The following is a 15854-nucleotide window of genomic DNA, read 5'->3' on the forward strand; positions in this document are numbered from 1 at the left end:
GCGCTCGCAAAAATGCGGCACGTTCTGAGCAGGATTTTTTTTTTCCATCTAAGTAGTTACGTACCTGCCGCCTTAGAAGTACTACTGCTTTAGAATATCACAGGCGCGTCGGAATTTTCTCAACGCTCACCAAGCATATCTTCTCCGAGAGGCTCCGAGAAAGCTTCCCGAAAGAAGCCTTCGTACAGCACCTGCGTCTCTTCGCAGTCTTCTTCGTCTGAGCTGGACGAGCTGCTGCTGGAACTGCTCTCGTCGCTAGATAGAAGTTCCACCACAGCAGCAAACGCAGCCATTTTGCGAAGCTCAGCCGCTCAGCGAACGCACAATGACGGATGTGACGTATGCCGCCCGTCGTGTTTCCGCCCGAATCCGCGACTTGGCGGCGGAGCAAGTGAGAGCAATCCGCCTCGGAGCGAGTTGCCCTGAAACTACCAGTGAAACGCGCGGACCCGCTCCGAATCTACCAGTGAAATTCAGATTCGTCGCCACGGAGCAAAAAAACCTGCTCCGGATCTCTCAGTGAAAAACGCCATTACTTTTCTTACCCTACGGCTCACAGCGGCTGAAAAGATCGTCGTAAAACAACGTGATCAGCTATCTGCGCGTATTTAGGATGCTTTCAGCCATCACTCGAATCTGGAAGCTTCCTAAATAGTAGAGATCTGTGGTCCTCAAATTGGGGACCGCGAAGCCATTTTTGGGGGTCCGCGAAACCCATCCTCTAAAAAAAAAACGCGTTTTTTGGAGGCACACATCTCGTGACAGCGGCCCCTTCTAATTTCCGTGTTTCACCGTATAACACCTTTGCCTTGCGGCGGGTCTGACCTATGTTCCCCTTCTTAATGAGATGGCTGTAAAGCTTTCGTTGCAGTTTTCTACACATACACGCGAGCACGTTTTTGTCAGGCTTGCATATTTGAAGAACGAACATAGCTAGAAACAGGTTGAGCGTGGCTGCAGACAGCACAGCTCAGTGACAAGCTGTTCAGATCGAATTGGTCTGACACTTTAGTTTGATGATTGTTCGCCAGGGAAAAACAAAGATTACCTACTTCACACTGAACGTTGTGTTAATTTATAACACCCCCCCCCCCCGCCCTTCTCTTCCTCTGACTGCAAGGGGTCTTTTGTCACTTCCACCAGTCCACAAGGGGTCCTCGAAACATCCATGGCTGAGAACCACTGGTACAGATAACACTAGCAGAATATTTGCTTTGAAGTGCACACCATTTATAATGCAGCTCCCTCCCCCCCATGTTCATATTGTACTACAGTGCACAAAGTTCCTAATACTTAACAACAGGCAATCACTGTCGTTTTTAAAGAATTCAATTATTTCTGTTGATACCCTAATTTCACCATAGTTACATAATTTTGCACGATTACTCGCCACTTTTGCACTGATAATTCACTGCAGCACAGTCGTTTTCACACTAAACAGAAAGCAAGGAAAACTGGCATCGGCAATGCAACACTCACAATTTAAGTGTGTTTGAAACTCCATAAAAACAAACCGAACACTTCAGTATTGATGGACGTTTATTTGCCATACCCTCAAAAGCCAGTGGCATCATAGGGGGTACACATGGTGCAAGGCTCTCACACATGTCAAACAACGTAAAAATCAAGGTAATGTACAAAAACTTTTTGACTATACAATGCTACCCAAGTTGTTGAAATGCAAAATGTGATACACAATAGTTCTCAATTATACAGTGTTAGCTACAATGCCCCAAAAAGAGTTAAATCATTAAAAGCAACAATACCTGTAGGAAAGAGATTTGAAATAATGCATATGGAAGCATAGGCATGCACAAGGTTCCCCATTAGGCAGGGCAAAGTCTCAACGCAGCACCCCCTCCCTCCATTTGTCGATTTCAAAAAAAAAAAAAAGCTTCGCAGTGGATGCAAAAATGAAAATGAAGCGATGACGTGCTTCCCACAAGGGCCTGTCATTGGTCCCTAACTTCCCGGGAGTAAAATGGGTAGTAAAGAGCTCTTGGAATGCAATATCAGTGCTGCCATTATTGTCAAAAACCTGTATGGCCATAACCTTGCACATTAAAGAATGACGGGACAGGTGCGACTTAGTGACTTGGTGCCCCCTTCAGTTGATTAGGGGGGGGGGGTGACAACCCCCTTTGCCCCCTCGTGCACACACCTATGTGTGGGAGGCAGAACACGTTGCAGAAATAGCAACAAACTGAACTCGCACTCCACATGGATTGGTGTGCGAAGGGCAGAACAGATGAGTATGATGCAAAAAGAACAAAGTTTCACACAGTGTGTCCTTCACACCTGCAATTTAAACATACTGGCAATCCCTATTAGGATTATAACAGCAGTGTTAACTATAATACACCTTCCCCCCTAAAAAAAGGCAATCATTAAAGACAATACCTGCACGAGAGCAATTTCAGTTGTTGAACGTGGAAAGCAAAATGTTCATGGGAACAGCAAGAACCTAGATTGAGCAATTTACTTTTACCGGCAATCTCATTTTGGATTATAACAACATTTGTACAAAAATTGGTACATGACTATTAACAGTAAGTACTGAAGACATTGCATGGAATTGCACCAGTCCATGCTATCTTTGGTGTACTCGATGCGACCTCTCTTGAGCTTGCACACTAGCAGTTAATTGACAGCCTTTGCAGCTTCACGCATACCTACACTTCTGCTGCCGCACCTGGGAGACTGTGTTTCTTCCGATATTCGCTCATTTAACTTTTTCAAAAACAAATGCACCCTAGTATGCAAAAAACAATGAACAAGTTTGCTTGGAACACTGTGACAGTCAGGTATGTTCGTTTTCACCACCTTGAGAACAGCCTTTTTGAGGGCTGTTATTCGTGCACGGTTGTTAAGTACTGCTTCTCTATTGAGAGCGAAGAATGCCTCCACTGCTTTCAAGAGCATGAGGGCAGCATCAGAGGGTGTGGTCAAAGGCATTTTCTCAGCTATGAAAGACTTCAGTTGCAGCAGCCTGCTGCATTCCTTCAGTGGTTTGTCTTGTAGAATGGCAGCTGTGCAGATGTTGCAGCTCTTGAAATTCTTGTTTACCTTGTAGACCACATACCCGCAGAGATATTCAAATGCCTCCACATCATCAGGGCTAAAACATGCTAGAATGGGCTGTGTTGGACAAATGACAGACACTGGCTTCTGATGTTCTTTTTTGTCCCTGATGCCAACAAACATTTCTGACTCTGAAGCAGCATAGCTGCCGTTAGCATTTGGCCGCAAGAATTGTGCCAGTGATGCACTTCTCAATGCTGATTTGAAGTCCCTTGGTTTTGGCACTGGGTTGCGGAGCCGAATCGTAGAAAAGAAATTTTCAAGCGCATCCTGGCTCAAGCGTGAGAAAAGCACAAAGGAGAAGCCATGGTTCCCCAGCAGTTCCTCATGAATGGCAGGAGCAGCTCCCGTAGACAGCAGAATGCCTGTCTGAATAGGCTTTCACGCCCCTCCTTTATCGCCAATTGACAAGTCTCTGACGAGGCCCATGAAGCCTTCTAAACACCTACGGCCTTTTTCACCCTTGTGCATTAATGCCTCTTTCTTTGTTCTCGAAGTCATCATAGCAAACCACTCGTGGACCTTCTGTACAAACCAAGCGGTTGTTTGCGCTTCTTTGTCCAAGTTGCCCTTCTCTATGTGATACTGAAGAGCAGCAGCAGTGTCATGATGGAAAAGTGTATATGCTGGTCCAACCTTCATTTTGTCAAAATGACCAGGACTCAGACATGCTTTTTTAAGCCGCGGTGCTACCTTGAATTCCGCATGATGTTCTAGCTCAATGAGCTCTTCAATATATTGAATGGACACTTCACTGGTTGGAAGGTTGTTAGCTTTCACAACAACATCTGGCAAATAAACCTTCTGCCTCCTTGTTAAATGACTTCTCAGGTTTTTCAATAGGTGAGGGACATCCGCTAAGAAGTACAAGTGGCGCGCAGAGTCTTGAGGGTGCAAACTGTAAGGCTTCTTTTGTACATGCTTGCCAGAAGGCAAGTGGAAGCACCGCCACACTGCCCGGTTGCAAGGGCCCATGTCAGATATAACAGCATGTACTTTAATGCCTATCTGCTCACATGCATCTATGATGTCTACAATCTGTGCTTTTATCGTGGCAGCATGGAAGCTGCTCTCTGTCAACTCATAAGCTACAGTCTGTTTCCACCGTGTTGACAAACCACCAAGCATAAAGACGAGCCCATGTGTTGCCAGAGCGTTGTCTCTTGTACTGCCTTTAGTAGGTGGCACAGTTGGAGTTCCCATTTTACGACCTGTTGAGGGGTCAAAATCCATTCCTTTGGTTAGCTGAATCTCATCGAGCATGAGCACGGCATGCCTCTCCTGCTCAGATAGAACACTTATCTGCAAACTAAAAACATTTAGAATGTCATTCATAGGCACGGTAAAAAAAACTTTTCATTTACAGAATTGTTTATAGGGGTGCGTACTGGTTTCAAACGACAAAATTAAATGGTTTCCAATGACTTAAGCCTCTGTAAAGCCCCCAAAACCAGCACCCTGGCTAGCTACTGGCAACTGAAAGCTACTCAAGGCAACTGATATTCGCGCCAGCATGCGTGCGAACAACCCATCACAACACTGAAATATCTCACAAGTGCTGCCATTTATGTCTGCTCGCAGTGCTATTGCCACGTAAAATTAAGTATCAGCATGTATACAGTTGTTCTATTCTTGAGCACCCAATGAGATCAGAAGCTCTGTGACTGCTGTTGCACTATGAAAAATTAACTGTGAACAATCAGACACAAAACAGTCACTTCTAAAGCAAAGCAACAGTTGCACTACCAAATCATGTTGCTGGTGAAAGTCTTAAGGTACAAAGGTGACATTCAGAAAGAATATAACACACTCAGCATACCTTAATCTTTAAGATGTCGAACAATTCTGTCAGGATCCCAGGAGTGAACTTGAATCCTTCAATTCTTCGTTGAATTGTGCGTTCAGTTGGAAGAGGGCTGGCTAATTCTCGAACAACGCTATACCCTTGAGATCCACAAGAAAGTCTCAACTTCAAAGCTTTCACTAGTGTTTCATCTTGCCATGCTGTGCCTTGCATTGTAGACTTGTGAAGACTTTGCAGCTGGTCTTTATTGAAGTATTTGTCGATACCTGCGCACCAGAAAAAAAAATGTATCAAAAATTCTACTTCATTTGCTTCACCTGTGTCACCTCAGAAAAAGTTTCCTTTCGTCAAAATCCACAGCTTCAACAAAAAGTCAAATTTTTATGCGATTTCACTGACATCAGTTTACGACAACATAAGAACTCGACGAGCACACATAAAATATCCAAATGCCTTCTCGTCTTAAGCTTATGTAAAATCACTGTTTAGGACAAAACCTTAATAGACCCATTTATTTGGTACAACTTCCATTAGAATTCAATATATAATTGGCAAGCCAAGGAAGCTACAGCTGCCTGCATTAGCTAGCACAGTTTTCAACCCAATGACATGCATGTTTATAATCGTGAGCTGACAACGATCTGGTATTTAGAAGGCTGCTCCTGTAGTTTACGCTCAAACTTTGGTGCGTGTTCAGCACAGGCCTGAAGTTTTTCAAAAACTGTTCAGCTTGGCAGGGCTTACATTCAAGTCCGAGCCCCTCAGCTCCAATGCTCAATAAACTGAGCCGCGCTAAGACACACAAGACGAATGAATAATTTCAGATGTTCCTCACAATGGATAGGCGTATAACGCAAGAGTTTTATATCCTTGTCTTCCGAAACACGGCGCCTGAGCTGCAGATTACCACGAGAAGGGTCATATAGGCAGAACAGAAACAAAATGAGAAAACATAATAGGAACAAATCACAAAAAAATAGATGCAGAACCTCCTACGGGAGTTTCTAAGCACTTTGTTAAGTCCAACGGCCAGAAATATTGCAAATGAATTTTAAAACAGAAGCACTGCTGCAACACCAAAATTTTAAGTGACAAAGAGGTGAGCAGTGCAGTTTTTGTTCGTGATGTCGGGTATAATGCACTTGTATCCCCTTCCCTGTTCCTTAAGATTCTCTTATAATACTAATATGAACAAATTTGAAACATAGTTACTATGACTGGAAATACTGCACAAGGACACACCACATTCTTTTGGTAAATGTAGGATCTGTTGGTAGACACAAGAATCATATACAGCATAACAAAGTGCTACAAGCTACAATTACCTTTATGAAGGTTCTCATTCTCCCTCTCCAAAGACTTTGCTCTTTTCTGAGATGCAGCAAGCTTGTGTTTAAGGTTCTTAATTTCTTCCTGCATTTCCTCCACAGAGAAACAGCGAAGATCGCCTGAAATACAGAATCACAACATTGATAACAGTTTATTTTTAAAATACACAGTTAGGACTAGCATGCCCAGGATGTCCAGTGTCAAGCAGAAACTGTAGACCTAGCGTAAAACCTAACTTGTTGCAAATGACCTATATGGGACATAGTCACATGAAATCTCATGCGTAGACGTAGCACTGACCTTTTGGACATGGCACTGCAGATTGAACAGGCACAGTTATATCTCGTAGAATACTGAGCCGCATTTTCTTTGTAGGTGGTTCACTGCTACACAGACCTGCATCAGTATTACATTTGTATTTAAAAAACAAAAGGTCTTGCACAATCCGTGAATTGTGTAGAACAAGTGTAATGCAATGCCAGAAAGTATGAAAAATCCTTGCATAGGAAACGTTGCTTGAGCCAACATTTCGACAAATGGACTTGTATTCATCAAGGCAACAAGCTATTAAATTACCTTCTTGCTTAGACAAACATTAGGCAGACCACTCGTCTTTAAGGAAGTACAGGCGACGTAGAGTGCTTGCCAAGCACCTAGTAAGTAACATATGGAAAGTGGAAATGGATACACAATGGTCCTGCGACTATTTTTTTAGTTGCCGAACTTTTACGTTGATTTTGAAAACTCTTTTATGTCGGAGCATAGTACAGTGATGTACAAAATACCTCTGTTTACACAGATACGTGTATGACCTTTCACTTGTATCAGTTACTCATTTTTTTAAATGTCAGATATGACAAAATATTACAAGAAAAATTTTGCCATAACTTAAAAAATTAGTTATTTATTTTTTAATTAAATAATTAGGTTTCTCATACTGCTTCTCATAACCTCCATCTTTTACTGGACATGGCACAAGAGAGGAAGAAGCAGCAGCTCTCCTCAGGTAAAACAAGCAATAATTGTCTACAAACACGAACGACATTTAGCTTGTCAATGTGGTTGATGTGTGGATTTAGCGTACATAACACTTGTATCTACCATTTCTGGAGAATGAAGCAGATGATATTTTTTGTGTACTCTTGGATGCACACGTCATACTCTCCCTGGGTGGTTCAAGGATCACGTTCTGCACATTTTCATCAACATCTTGCTGCAGGTCTTCAGTATGTGATTCACCAACTGCCTCTATGGAAACAAAACAAGAAAAGGTGAATAATGTCATCATTCATGGTTACTGGACAAAAGCAGAAACAGCTGTATTAACTTTACAGCTTTATGGGGAGGGGGCGATGGCCTACACGATGAACCCAGCTGATCACTAAACACAAGCACAAAAGAGGGACACTGCTGTAAACTTCACTAAGCAAGTAACACCTGAGCACCAGGAGCTGTTCCAGTTCCTTCATCTCAGAACAATACAATGAGTGCTGGTACTTGACCTCTCATAAAGTCGACTGCAAAGCTTTACACACACCCACCATCAATGACTGGCACAGCTGCGGTTGACAGGTGCAAGGCGTCGTTACTGGGCATTGTTGCGGCTGTCTCTGCATATGCAGTAAACGAAAAAAACAAAACAAAAAAACATGGACATGTTGCTATCCTTAATGGACAGGTTAAATAACTACACCCCTAGCTCAATGGCAGAGTGTGGCGCAGTTTCTACGCTGGGTTGTAATGTGTTACCAGCAAGAAATGCCACTATAGCCACAGTTTCCATGAACTTTGTGCTGTACACTGCACTGCGAATTTCATCACTGCGTATCAACTTACCAAGAGTAGGCACAACTCCAGCAGCCGGTTGCAACATATCAGAGCCAGGAAGTGGAACAATGGCAGGAGACATTACTGAAAGCATAAAACCAACGTGAATTCGTGATAGCTTATGCCATGATTGCAAGACAGTTACATAAATGTCGCCATTTAACTTAGTGGGAGAAAGTGTCACTGCACATATTAGCAAGAAAAAGAGAGTTGGTTATTATTTCTTGTAGTGACAATGCTATTAGACACTGAAGATACTCTTGAATGCAAACTTGCATGCACTGATACGTTTTCATCAGATCGTCAAAGCAAGGTTGTACTCACCTGTCTGCTTGCCAGCGCCTCGAGGGTGTGGTGCTTTCCTAGGGCGCTTCTCTGGCCGGTGGGAAAATATAGATGGCACAGCAGAACATTTGAGTTTTTTTGTTCCAAAGCTTCTTAAGATGGTTTGCTCGAACTGGTCATCAGTGAAATGACGCTGAAAAATGGGCAATGCCAGTGTGCGAGTTCATATTTAGTCCAAAGCTTCGAAAGCAGGCACACAAACAACACATAACTAGCACCTACTTAAGTAGCAAGTCTTATGTATTTACTGTTAAAACTTTGAGGTTATAATCAGGAGCAGGTAAAAGTCGCCTTGTTGATTGTTCGTGGGGACTTTAGTTTACGGTAGCCATGGAAGCTTAGTAACTCTACAGTACATCGATATAAAATACTGCGTATTCGCATAAGTGAGGTCGGGGGTAGCAGCAGCTCCCATCTTCAGAGAACCAGTCATTTTTGTCAGCTTGTGGTGAGCAATATATAAAAAATATTATGTACATTTAGAAATTTCATAGACTTACATATGAAGTTTGTAGGGCTGGCTACTCTCACTGCGAGTTACTGCAGAATAGCTTTCACATTGATTTCGCATATGTCATGAAAGCAGATCCTGAAATTCTGCGATGGAAGGTACGCGCCACAATGTTTCAGAAACGCAAATGATTCCAATACACCAGGCAATTCTTTAATACCGCTAATGTGTAGACAAAGCCTAAGCCACTAGACCTTTTTTCCTGCACGGCGAGCTGTGAAAGCACCGCGAAGGATAGACCGCAGTGCTGTGAAATGAACGTCGCCCGAAGAGTCAGTCCCGCTATTTATTATGCCGTAATGGATAGAGGTGAACACTGTATTAGTTTCGGCCACATGGTATCCTTTGACGTGCGCGGATAAAGTAGAGCGCAGTTTTTTTTATATTAATCCCACTGAGCTTCTCCGGCAGTCTGGCCGGAATCTAGCACGAGCCTTAGCGAAACATGGGCATCTATGTGCAGAAGGTGGAAAATATGCTTCGCGCTAATACTTTTCAAAAGGCGGTCGCAATAGATATGCATAATCAACGATCTTAAATGTGTCAAAACTGAGGCGCTTACACGGGAATGCGAACGGCCGAAACAGAACGCTGTCTCACGTGGTTTAGAAGAAAAGTGATACGTTTGTCTTTCAACAGTTCTGTGGACCAGAAAACAGGCAACTTACCTCGCACAGCTTGCTCGACTTAGTCGGCTTGAAGTTCTTCCGTCCTATTCTGTGCAACCACGCTTTACGCCTTGTCTTGTCGTGCTTTCCAAGAGGCACAGAAAAGAGAGCCAACCCTTTTCCCGACTGGGTGGAGCACCCGAAGGCGCAACAAGCAGGCATTTACGAGAATGCTCGTGTCGACCGTAGCAAATCCTATGCACAGGCAGAAGACAGTGAGAAGCATGCGCAATCCCCCGCGCTGCAGCGTGTATGCGCCTGCGAGGTCCACGACTCTACCGACTCTACTGCACGGAGCGAACGGGTGAACCAGCGTTAGGAAGAACATGGCTACCGGAAGCCGTTTTTAACCGGAAACGAGCAGCACCCAATCACATACGCCGACGGCGCATCAATGGTTTTCGCTACTTAAGAAAAGCAGGGAAAAATCTAGGGACTTTAGGTATTCTGGCTGCTTCGGCCAGGAATGCCTTTTTTCTTTTTCCTGAGAGGGATGGAAGGGAGGGCGAGGCAGGCGCCGTCGTTTCATTCTTTACCGCGCGCGGGGCCTCGATTAAAAAAATGCGCTTTCAACGACACCAAAGCTTGAGTGTACGTGATCTTGGGCACTCCCCGCTGTGGGGCGCTAGTTTCTTATGGTATTTAGGCGGCCGTTTCGAACCGACACAAGATTGTTCTCAGTTAAAGACATGCGTTAGAACATTTATGACTCAATTTCGGGATTACTAGGCACAAAGCTAAAAATTCCACTAAAAAAGTCCCGAACAAAACTTTCGCTGTCAGGGGTCCATTAACCCCTGCGGTAGCTGAAGTTGTTAACACATACCTGGACACCGCATATTGGGCGCGAGGCTTACCACTGGAGACGCGGGCGCTGCAATCCTTGTGATGTGCAGGGTGGGATCACGTGACCTCCCTCGCTCTGGCGAAAGGAAGCGGACGGTTGAATTCGTTGTTGCTAACCGCGATTTCGCGTCGTTTTCCGCTTTTGAACAGACTTGTCTTGCTCTCACTTCTTGTGTGTGAACCGCTAGAGACTACACTCTCCGGAAAAGTGCAGTAAAAGTTATCGGCGGCATGGTACTTTTCTGCTGCGTGCCACAGTGCACTACGCACGCGAAGGGGGGGGGCGTGAGCTTTCACTTTTGCCGCCACCCGGCTTCTCACGAGCATGATGCCACTGTCACTTCTCTTTCTTTTTTGTTATTTCAAGCCTATGGTGTTAAAATGGACACCGACCATGGATATTCACATAAAAGCAAGACGTTCCGGCTCCCGCACGGGAGCCTTGTTCAGTTAGAAATGAACGCGCAAACAGTTCGGGTATGTATGTTCTAAAATATGACGTAGGCAACGTGCGGACATATGTGGCAAGTTGCCGTCATGACGATTAAGGGTGTGCGCCGTTCTCTCGATTGTCAGAGGTTCAAGATAAGGCCGAGAAGACCAGTTCCTTTCTCTTTCCGTTATATATGCCTTATCCCGGTCTTCTGTGGCCAGTTGCTTGCGTGTTCGGCCAGCGCGTTCGATGAAACTTTTCTTACGTCATACAGCTGCTTGAGTCTTTGCTGAACGTTATTTGTCTCGCCGACGTAACTTCCACCACACTTTGCCAGCTTGGAAAATTCGCGCAATGAGAAGCAACAGATCGATATTAAAATCATGCCGCAGACACACTCATGTGAAATGTTGTCTATACTCCATCTCACACGCACTGTGGAAGCTATGGGGTGCACGGCGGCGGTATCCCGGCGCACTGCAAAATAGTACGCTCATTAGGCGTGTATTTTTGTTGGCCTAATAACTACAATAAGTGCTTTTGTGCGTGCTCCTATAATTTGAAACCAACTAGAAGTCCTTCGCTGTGATTATTTTGAGGATCTGCGCTTTAGTATTGTAATTTGTTTTTTAATTTTTGCCAACGTCATCGATTAAATAGTTCCTTGCACAGTCACAGATTATGTTTAAATTTTGCCAGAATTATATTCACTGATTGAGCACTGATTTATTAGCGTCCTTGAAAAAGCAATGAGATCTTTATTGCATGCGGGCAAACAAACGCTGGTGAAAAACGCGATGCGGAGGCTCTAAAACGTGGTGCGCCGTCCTTGGCAAACATGGCTTCCTCCAGTGTAGTAGCGTCTAGTTCATGCCGTTCTTCGAAAGTTCAATTTTATCCGAAAGAGGCGAAGACGCTAGCGTTAAACGTCCTAGAAGCGCTTCGGAATGAGTGCGGAGAAGGAGCCAGCACGAATTTTCTCGTTAAGAGGACTGCGCAACTAACAAAGGTCAGCGAGCGGGTGCTTGAGAAAGAAAAGGCGGGCAGAGTGTTGGTACCGAAGTAGCGTTGGGGTGGGAAAGGACACCAGCGCAACAAGAAGCTCGACAACTCTGACCTGGGAGCGCTGCGAAGGACTGTGCACAGTTTCTTTCGCAGAAACGATATCCCCACTGTCACCAAGCACACGCCACTTCGAAGAGGACAGCGAGCTACCATCCGTGTCGACGGCAACTATGCACTGGATGTTAAAGAGGCTTGGCTTCTGATATAAGAAACGCGGTCTCTCAATGCACTCCTCATAGAAGCGACCCACATTGTGCAGTCTCGCCGCCGCTACTTGCGTCAGATTGCGGAGTTGCGGCGCCAAGGTAGGCTGATATTTTACACCGACGAAGCATGGGTAAACGCTGGCCACACGAGTAGACAAGTGTGGGTTGATGAAACCATAGATACCGTCCATAAAGCGCGTCGATCCGGGCTGTCTACAGGCCTTCAAGACCCTAGTGGAAAAGGCGGCCGGCTTATTGTGACTCATTGGGGGAACGAAAATGGCTTTGTGGAAGGCGCAGGTGAAGTGTTTCGCGCAAAGAAAACCTCAGGCGATTATCACAGTGAGATGAATGGGGACCACTACGAAGAATGGTTGACTAAGAAATTGCTGCCACTTCTGCCACCTCGAAGTGTCATAGTCATGGATAATGAACCTTATCACTCCGTGAAGCAGGATAAGGCGCCACGAATGAGCAGTCTCAAAATTGAAATGCAGGACTGGCTTTCCTCAAAGGGAGTGCCATACAGTCAGGACATGGTAAAGGCTCAACTCATGAAGCTTATTGACAACACTAAAACTGGTGGAGACCGATACCGAGTGGATTGTATTGCCTCAGCATCAGGCCACTGCGTTGTGCGCTTGGCTCCCTATACCATTGCTAACCGAAACCGATCAAGCAAGTCAGCGGTGAGAAATGGAAAAACTACGTTCAGCACGTTCTCGACGAAGTCAATGAAGAAACTGGATAACATCATTGATGACGTTGTTGACAGTCTACAGCCAGTGGTGGTGAAACTCGGAGATGACACAACCAGTAGTGATTGGACAATGTCCGCTGACGAAGACGACCTTGAGTGCGAGCTGTGATAGAGCTGGTGCGAACACGGGTGTGCATCGTGCTCGTAGCAGTCAGAAGGACAAGATGAAGAAGGAAATATTTTATGTACAGACTATTTACATGTTTGCGCTCTTAGTCAGCATGACTGCCAGCTCGACCACGTCGGCTGGTTCTACTCCTAACAGCGGACTAGCCTGGTCTTAAATACGGTGCCAGTCCATTGTGATGTGACCGTCCTTTAGGCCGCAGGTGTTGACCGTCCTTTAGTGGAGCGTCTGCATTGCAGCTGTTGCCGCGCTGCCGCTTGTTTTCAGAGCGCCATTGTCCATCCACTCAGGAATGCGGCTCTCAGTCGTTGGGCAGCGTCGAAGAATGACGACCGGCGTCAGATTGGGGCTGGCTGGGCGAAGACGCCGTTTTCCCGGATCCCTCTTTGTTGGGAAGTCCGCGACATTTGTAGCCTTTGTGCTGAGGCACAACAATGGCCACCGATATGGAAACCACAGGGGCCGTGCACGATGCTTTTGTAAAAGGTAACGTTGCGTCGAATGGGCTTTAGTGCGTGCTCGCGGCAAAGAAATATATTCTTCCTGCAAGAAATGCGGGCAACCGTGCAACTTCATTCAATGTAGGTTTGCATCTTAAAACGGGCCGCGGTTGACACGACAAGCATGGGCAAATTTACGTTCCCCTTTAGTACGCATAGCCCTATGAAGCAGGACGAAAGCGGTTTCACCGCATTGTAGGCAGCAATCCAGCACGCTTACAGATTCGTACAGCCGCAACCTTTCTCATGTGATTGGAGACGAACGCACGAGAGCCATATGCACGCGCGCGCCTCATTCAGTGTTTAGCTATACTAACCATAGCTATACGCCATCTCACAAGCTGGTTGCAGCACTACGAAGGCTAGGTCGATTTAAACCAATCACGAAGGCGAGTTCCTCCGCGTTGTATTAACCCGCGCACATTTTTATCTGTGGCCTAATCGCTTGAGTGACCGCACCGCGAGATCGTTGACGTCTCAGTGGACCGAAGTTCGAATCCGGTCGGGTGAATAGAAAAATTTTTTAAACGTTAACCTTTTTTTGCTGCCTCATGCCAAATGCACCACAACTCAGTGTTCAAGAAGTGGGTTCGTTCGTTTGTGTATTTAGAAAGTGTCCGCTGCTGCGATTGCTCCTCGCGGAATCCGATAAAAACATCTGAAGGTCGCCTGTTTCTACGGAGTATTTTGTCGTTTTAAAGCAGTGCTTTTTATGGTTAACACCTCGGTATTTCTTCATGATGACGTATGCCAGAATGCGCAATCCAACAAAGCACGCGTGGTGACATAATTTCTGAATGTGTTATACCTACCAAGCGGCCTTGAAGCAGAGGCTAAAACTTTGACCTTACCCAAATTATGTGACGCTTGACTGCTCAGACACCCAAACCACTGTGAGGATGTTATCACAGGTGTTATTGTGAATAATTATCATTTACAGTTATACAAATATCGTGACGCCACCACTGATTTTTTCCACGATCCACACAAAGTCAGCACGAAACAGACACAGCCAAATTGTCGGCATGCGTCTGTATTAGCAACTTTCACGCACCGTGGCGCCGCCGAGCGGTGGCCGCCGGAAGCTCTGTTGAGATTATTGAAATGTTGGACCCACTGGAGTCAGCAAATGTTGCCACTTGTTTTGTCTCGTTTGGGGTCGTTTTGCGACGGTTTGCGCGGTCTCGATATTAGCTTGACACTTTCGGTTCCTCATTGTGAACGAAAAATAAAAAGAAAAAAAGGCAACTGATTTTACTACGGGCCTCATGCTCACAGCACACAGTGGGAGGCAAAGTAAAAGCCTCCCCTTCAGATTAGCGCCTCGAAAAGCCGTGAGGGTTAAGCTTCGCAAGCAAATAACTAAGGCCCGTGAATGTATGCAGAATCCCATTTTGTGTACGAGTACATACCTGCTACCTCATATCACCTTTCTCACGCTTCGTTCCTCCGCTCGACACAGTCGCTGTGCAGACAGTACCAGAACTGATTAGGAATGCGTTCCGCCTCTAGAATATGAAAAGTCCGGTTTCAAAGCGTCCATCGCACCATTCCACGTCTAAAGGCTGTGAAGTGCCTCCGTGACCTTCACATCTTCAGCACTTTTTTTTGGGTATTACTTGCTGATAGGGCTGTTTCTTCGTCCCTGTCCCGTACGATGTTACTTATTGCACTTCTCAAACTCCGAAAGCGTAGAATGATAACAGGAACGTCACATCTTAAACGTGAAAATTGCGTCTTGCCGCTGGTTTCATTCGCTGCTTCTCGACCTATTGTGGCATTATTCCGCTGTTTTTGTTTTCTCTTTTTACCAAGAAAGCACAATAAAATCGTATTTCCGATAATCGCACATGCCTCAAGCGGTTCTTGTGCTTTGGTCTCGAAGGGCAACACTTTTTTTTTACAGCGAAAGCTGTTATGAGATCATTTCACCGGCCATTTTTGGCGCCGTAGTTGTCCGCCGCCGCCGCCGGTGTCCGTAACCACTATCGCTCGAAATAAGAAAAAAAAACGAAATAAGAAAAAAATTCCAGGATGGTACGAGGTTCGAACCTGGGCCCTCTGCGTGGGAGCCCAGTATTCAACCTCTGAGCCATGCCGGTGCTTGAAACTGCCCAGCAAAAAGACCCTATACAGTCTTCATATCGGGAAGGAACCACAATAACATATCTAATGTAGCGTGGTAGAAGAGTAAAATAACAACCACGTGTCACCCAATGCGAATTCTGTAACCAGGCGTCACACAATGCGAATTGCGCAACGAGTGAGTTGTTGAATGCTTCCAACCCATTACAAAGAGCTCTGCCATAATTCTTCATCGTCATTAGCCACAGCATCAACAAAGTGCACATA

The 15854-nt window shown here is 45.3% G+C and overlaps 1 protein-coding gene and 1 long non-coding RNA gene across 2 annotated transcripts in view; both read right to left on the reverse strand.

The window, feature by feature from the left end:
* Positions 1 to 4060: 4060 nt before the first annotated feature.
* On the reverse strand, positions 4061 to 6335 carry LOC119395811 (uncharacterized). Its single transcript, XR_005184332.2, has 3 exons — positions 6211 to 6335; positions 4901 to 5151; positions 4061 to 4390 (listed from the first exon to the last, which is right to left on the reverse strand). It is a non-coding gene; the product is annotated as an uncharacterized LOC119395811 (long non-coding RNA).
* A 156-nt stretch (positions 6336 to 6491) lies between these two features.
* LOC119397286 (THAP domain-containing protein 1) overlaps positions 6492 to 15854 on the reverse strand; it is a 207179-nt gene continuing 197816 nt past the window's right edge. The window contains exons 5-9 of the mRNA XM_049416514.1: positions 8366 to 8519; positions 8051 to 8125; positions 7756 to 7824; positions 7316 to 7462; positions 6492 to 6610 (exon numbers count right to left, since the gene is read on the reverse strand). Coding sequence (XP_049272471.1) covers positions 6492 to 6610; positions 7316 to 7462; positions 7756 to 7824; positions 8051 to 8125; positions 8366 to 8519 — 564 coding nt within the window. The remainder of the gene's footprint in view (positions 6611 to 7315; positions 7463 to 7755; positions 7825 to 8050; positions 8126 to 8365; positions 8520 to 15854) is intronic.

The sequence above is a fragment of the Rhipicephalus sanguineus genome, chromosome 6, assembly GCF_013339695.2.
Source record: "Rhipicephalus sanguineus isolate Rsan-2018 chromosome 6, BIME_Rsan_1.4, whole genome shotgun sequence".
NCBI lineage: Eukaryota > Metazoa > Arthropoda > Arachnida > Ixodida > Ixodidae > Rhipicephalus > Rhipicephalus sanguineus.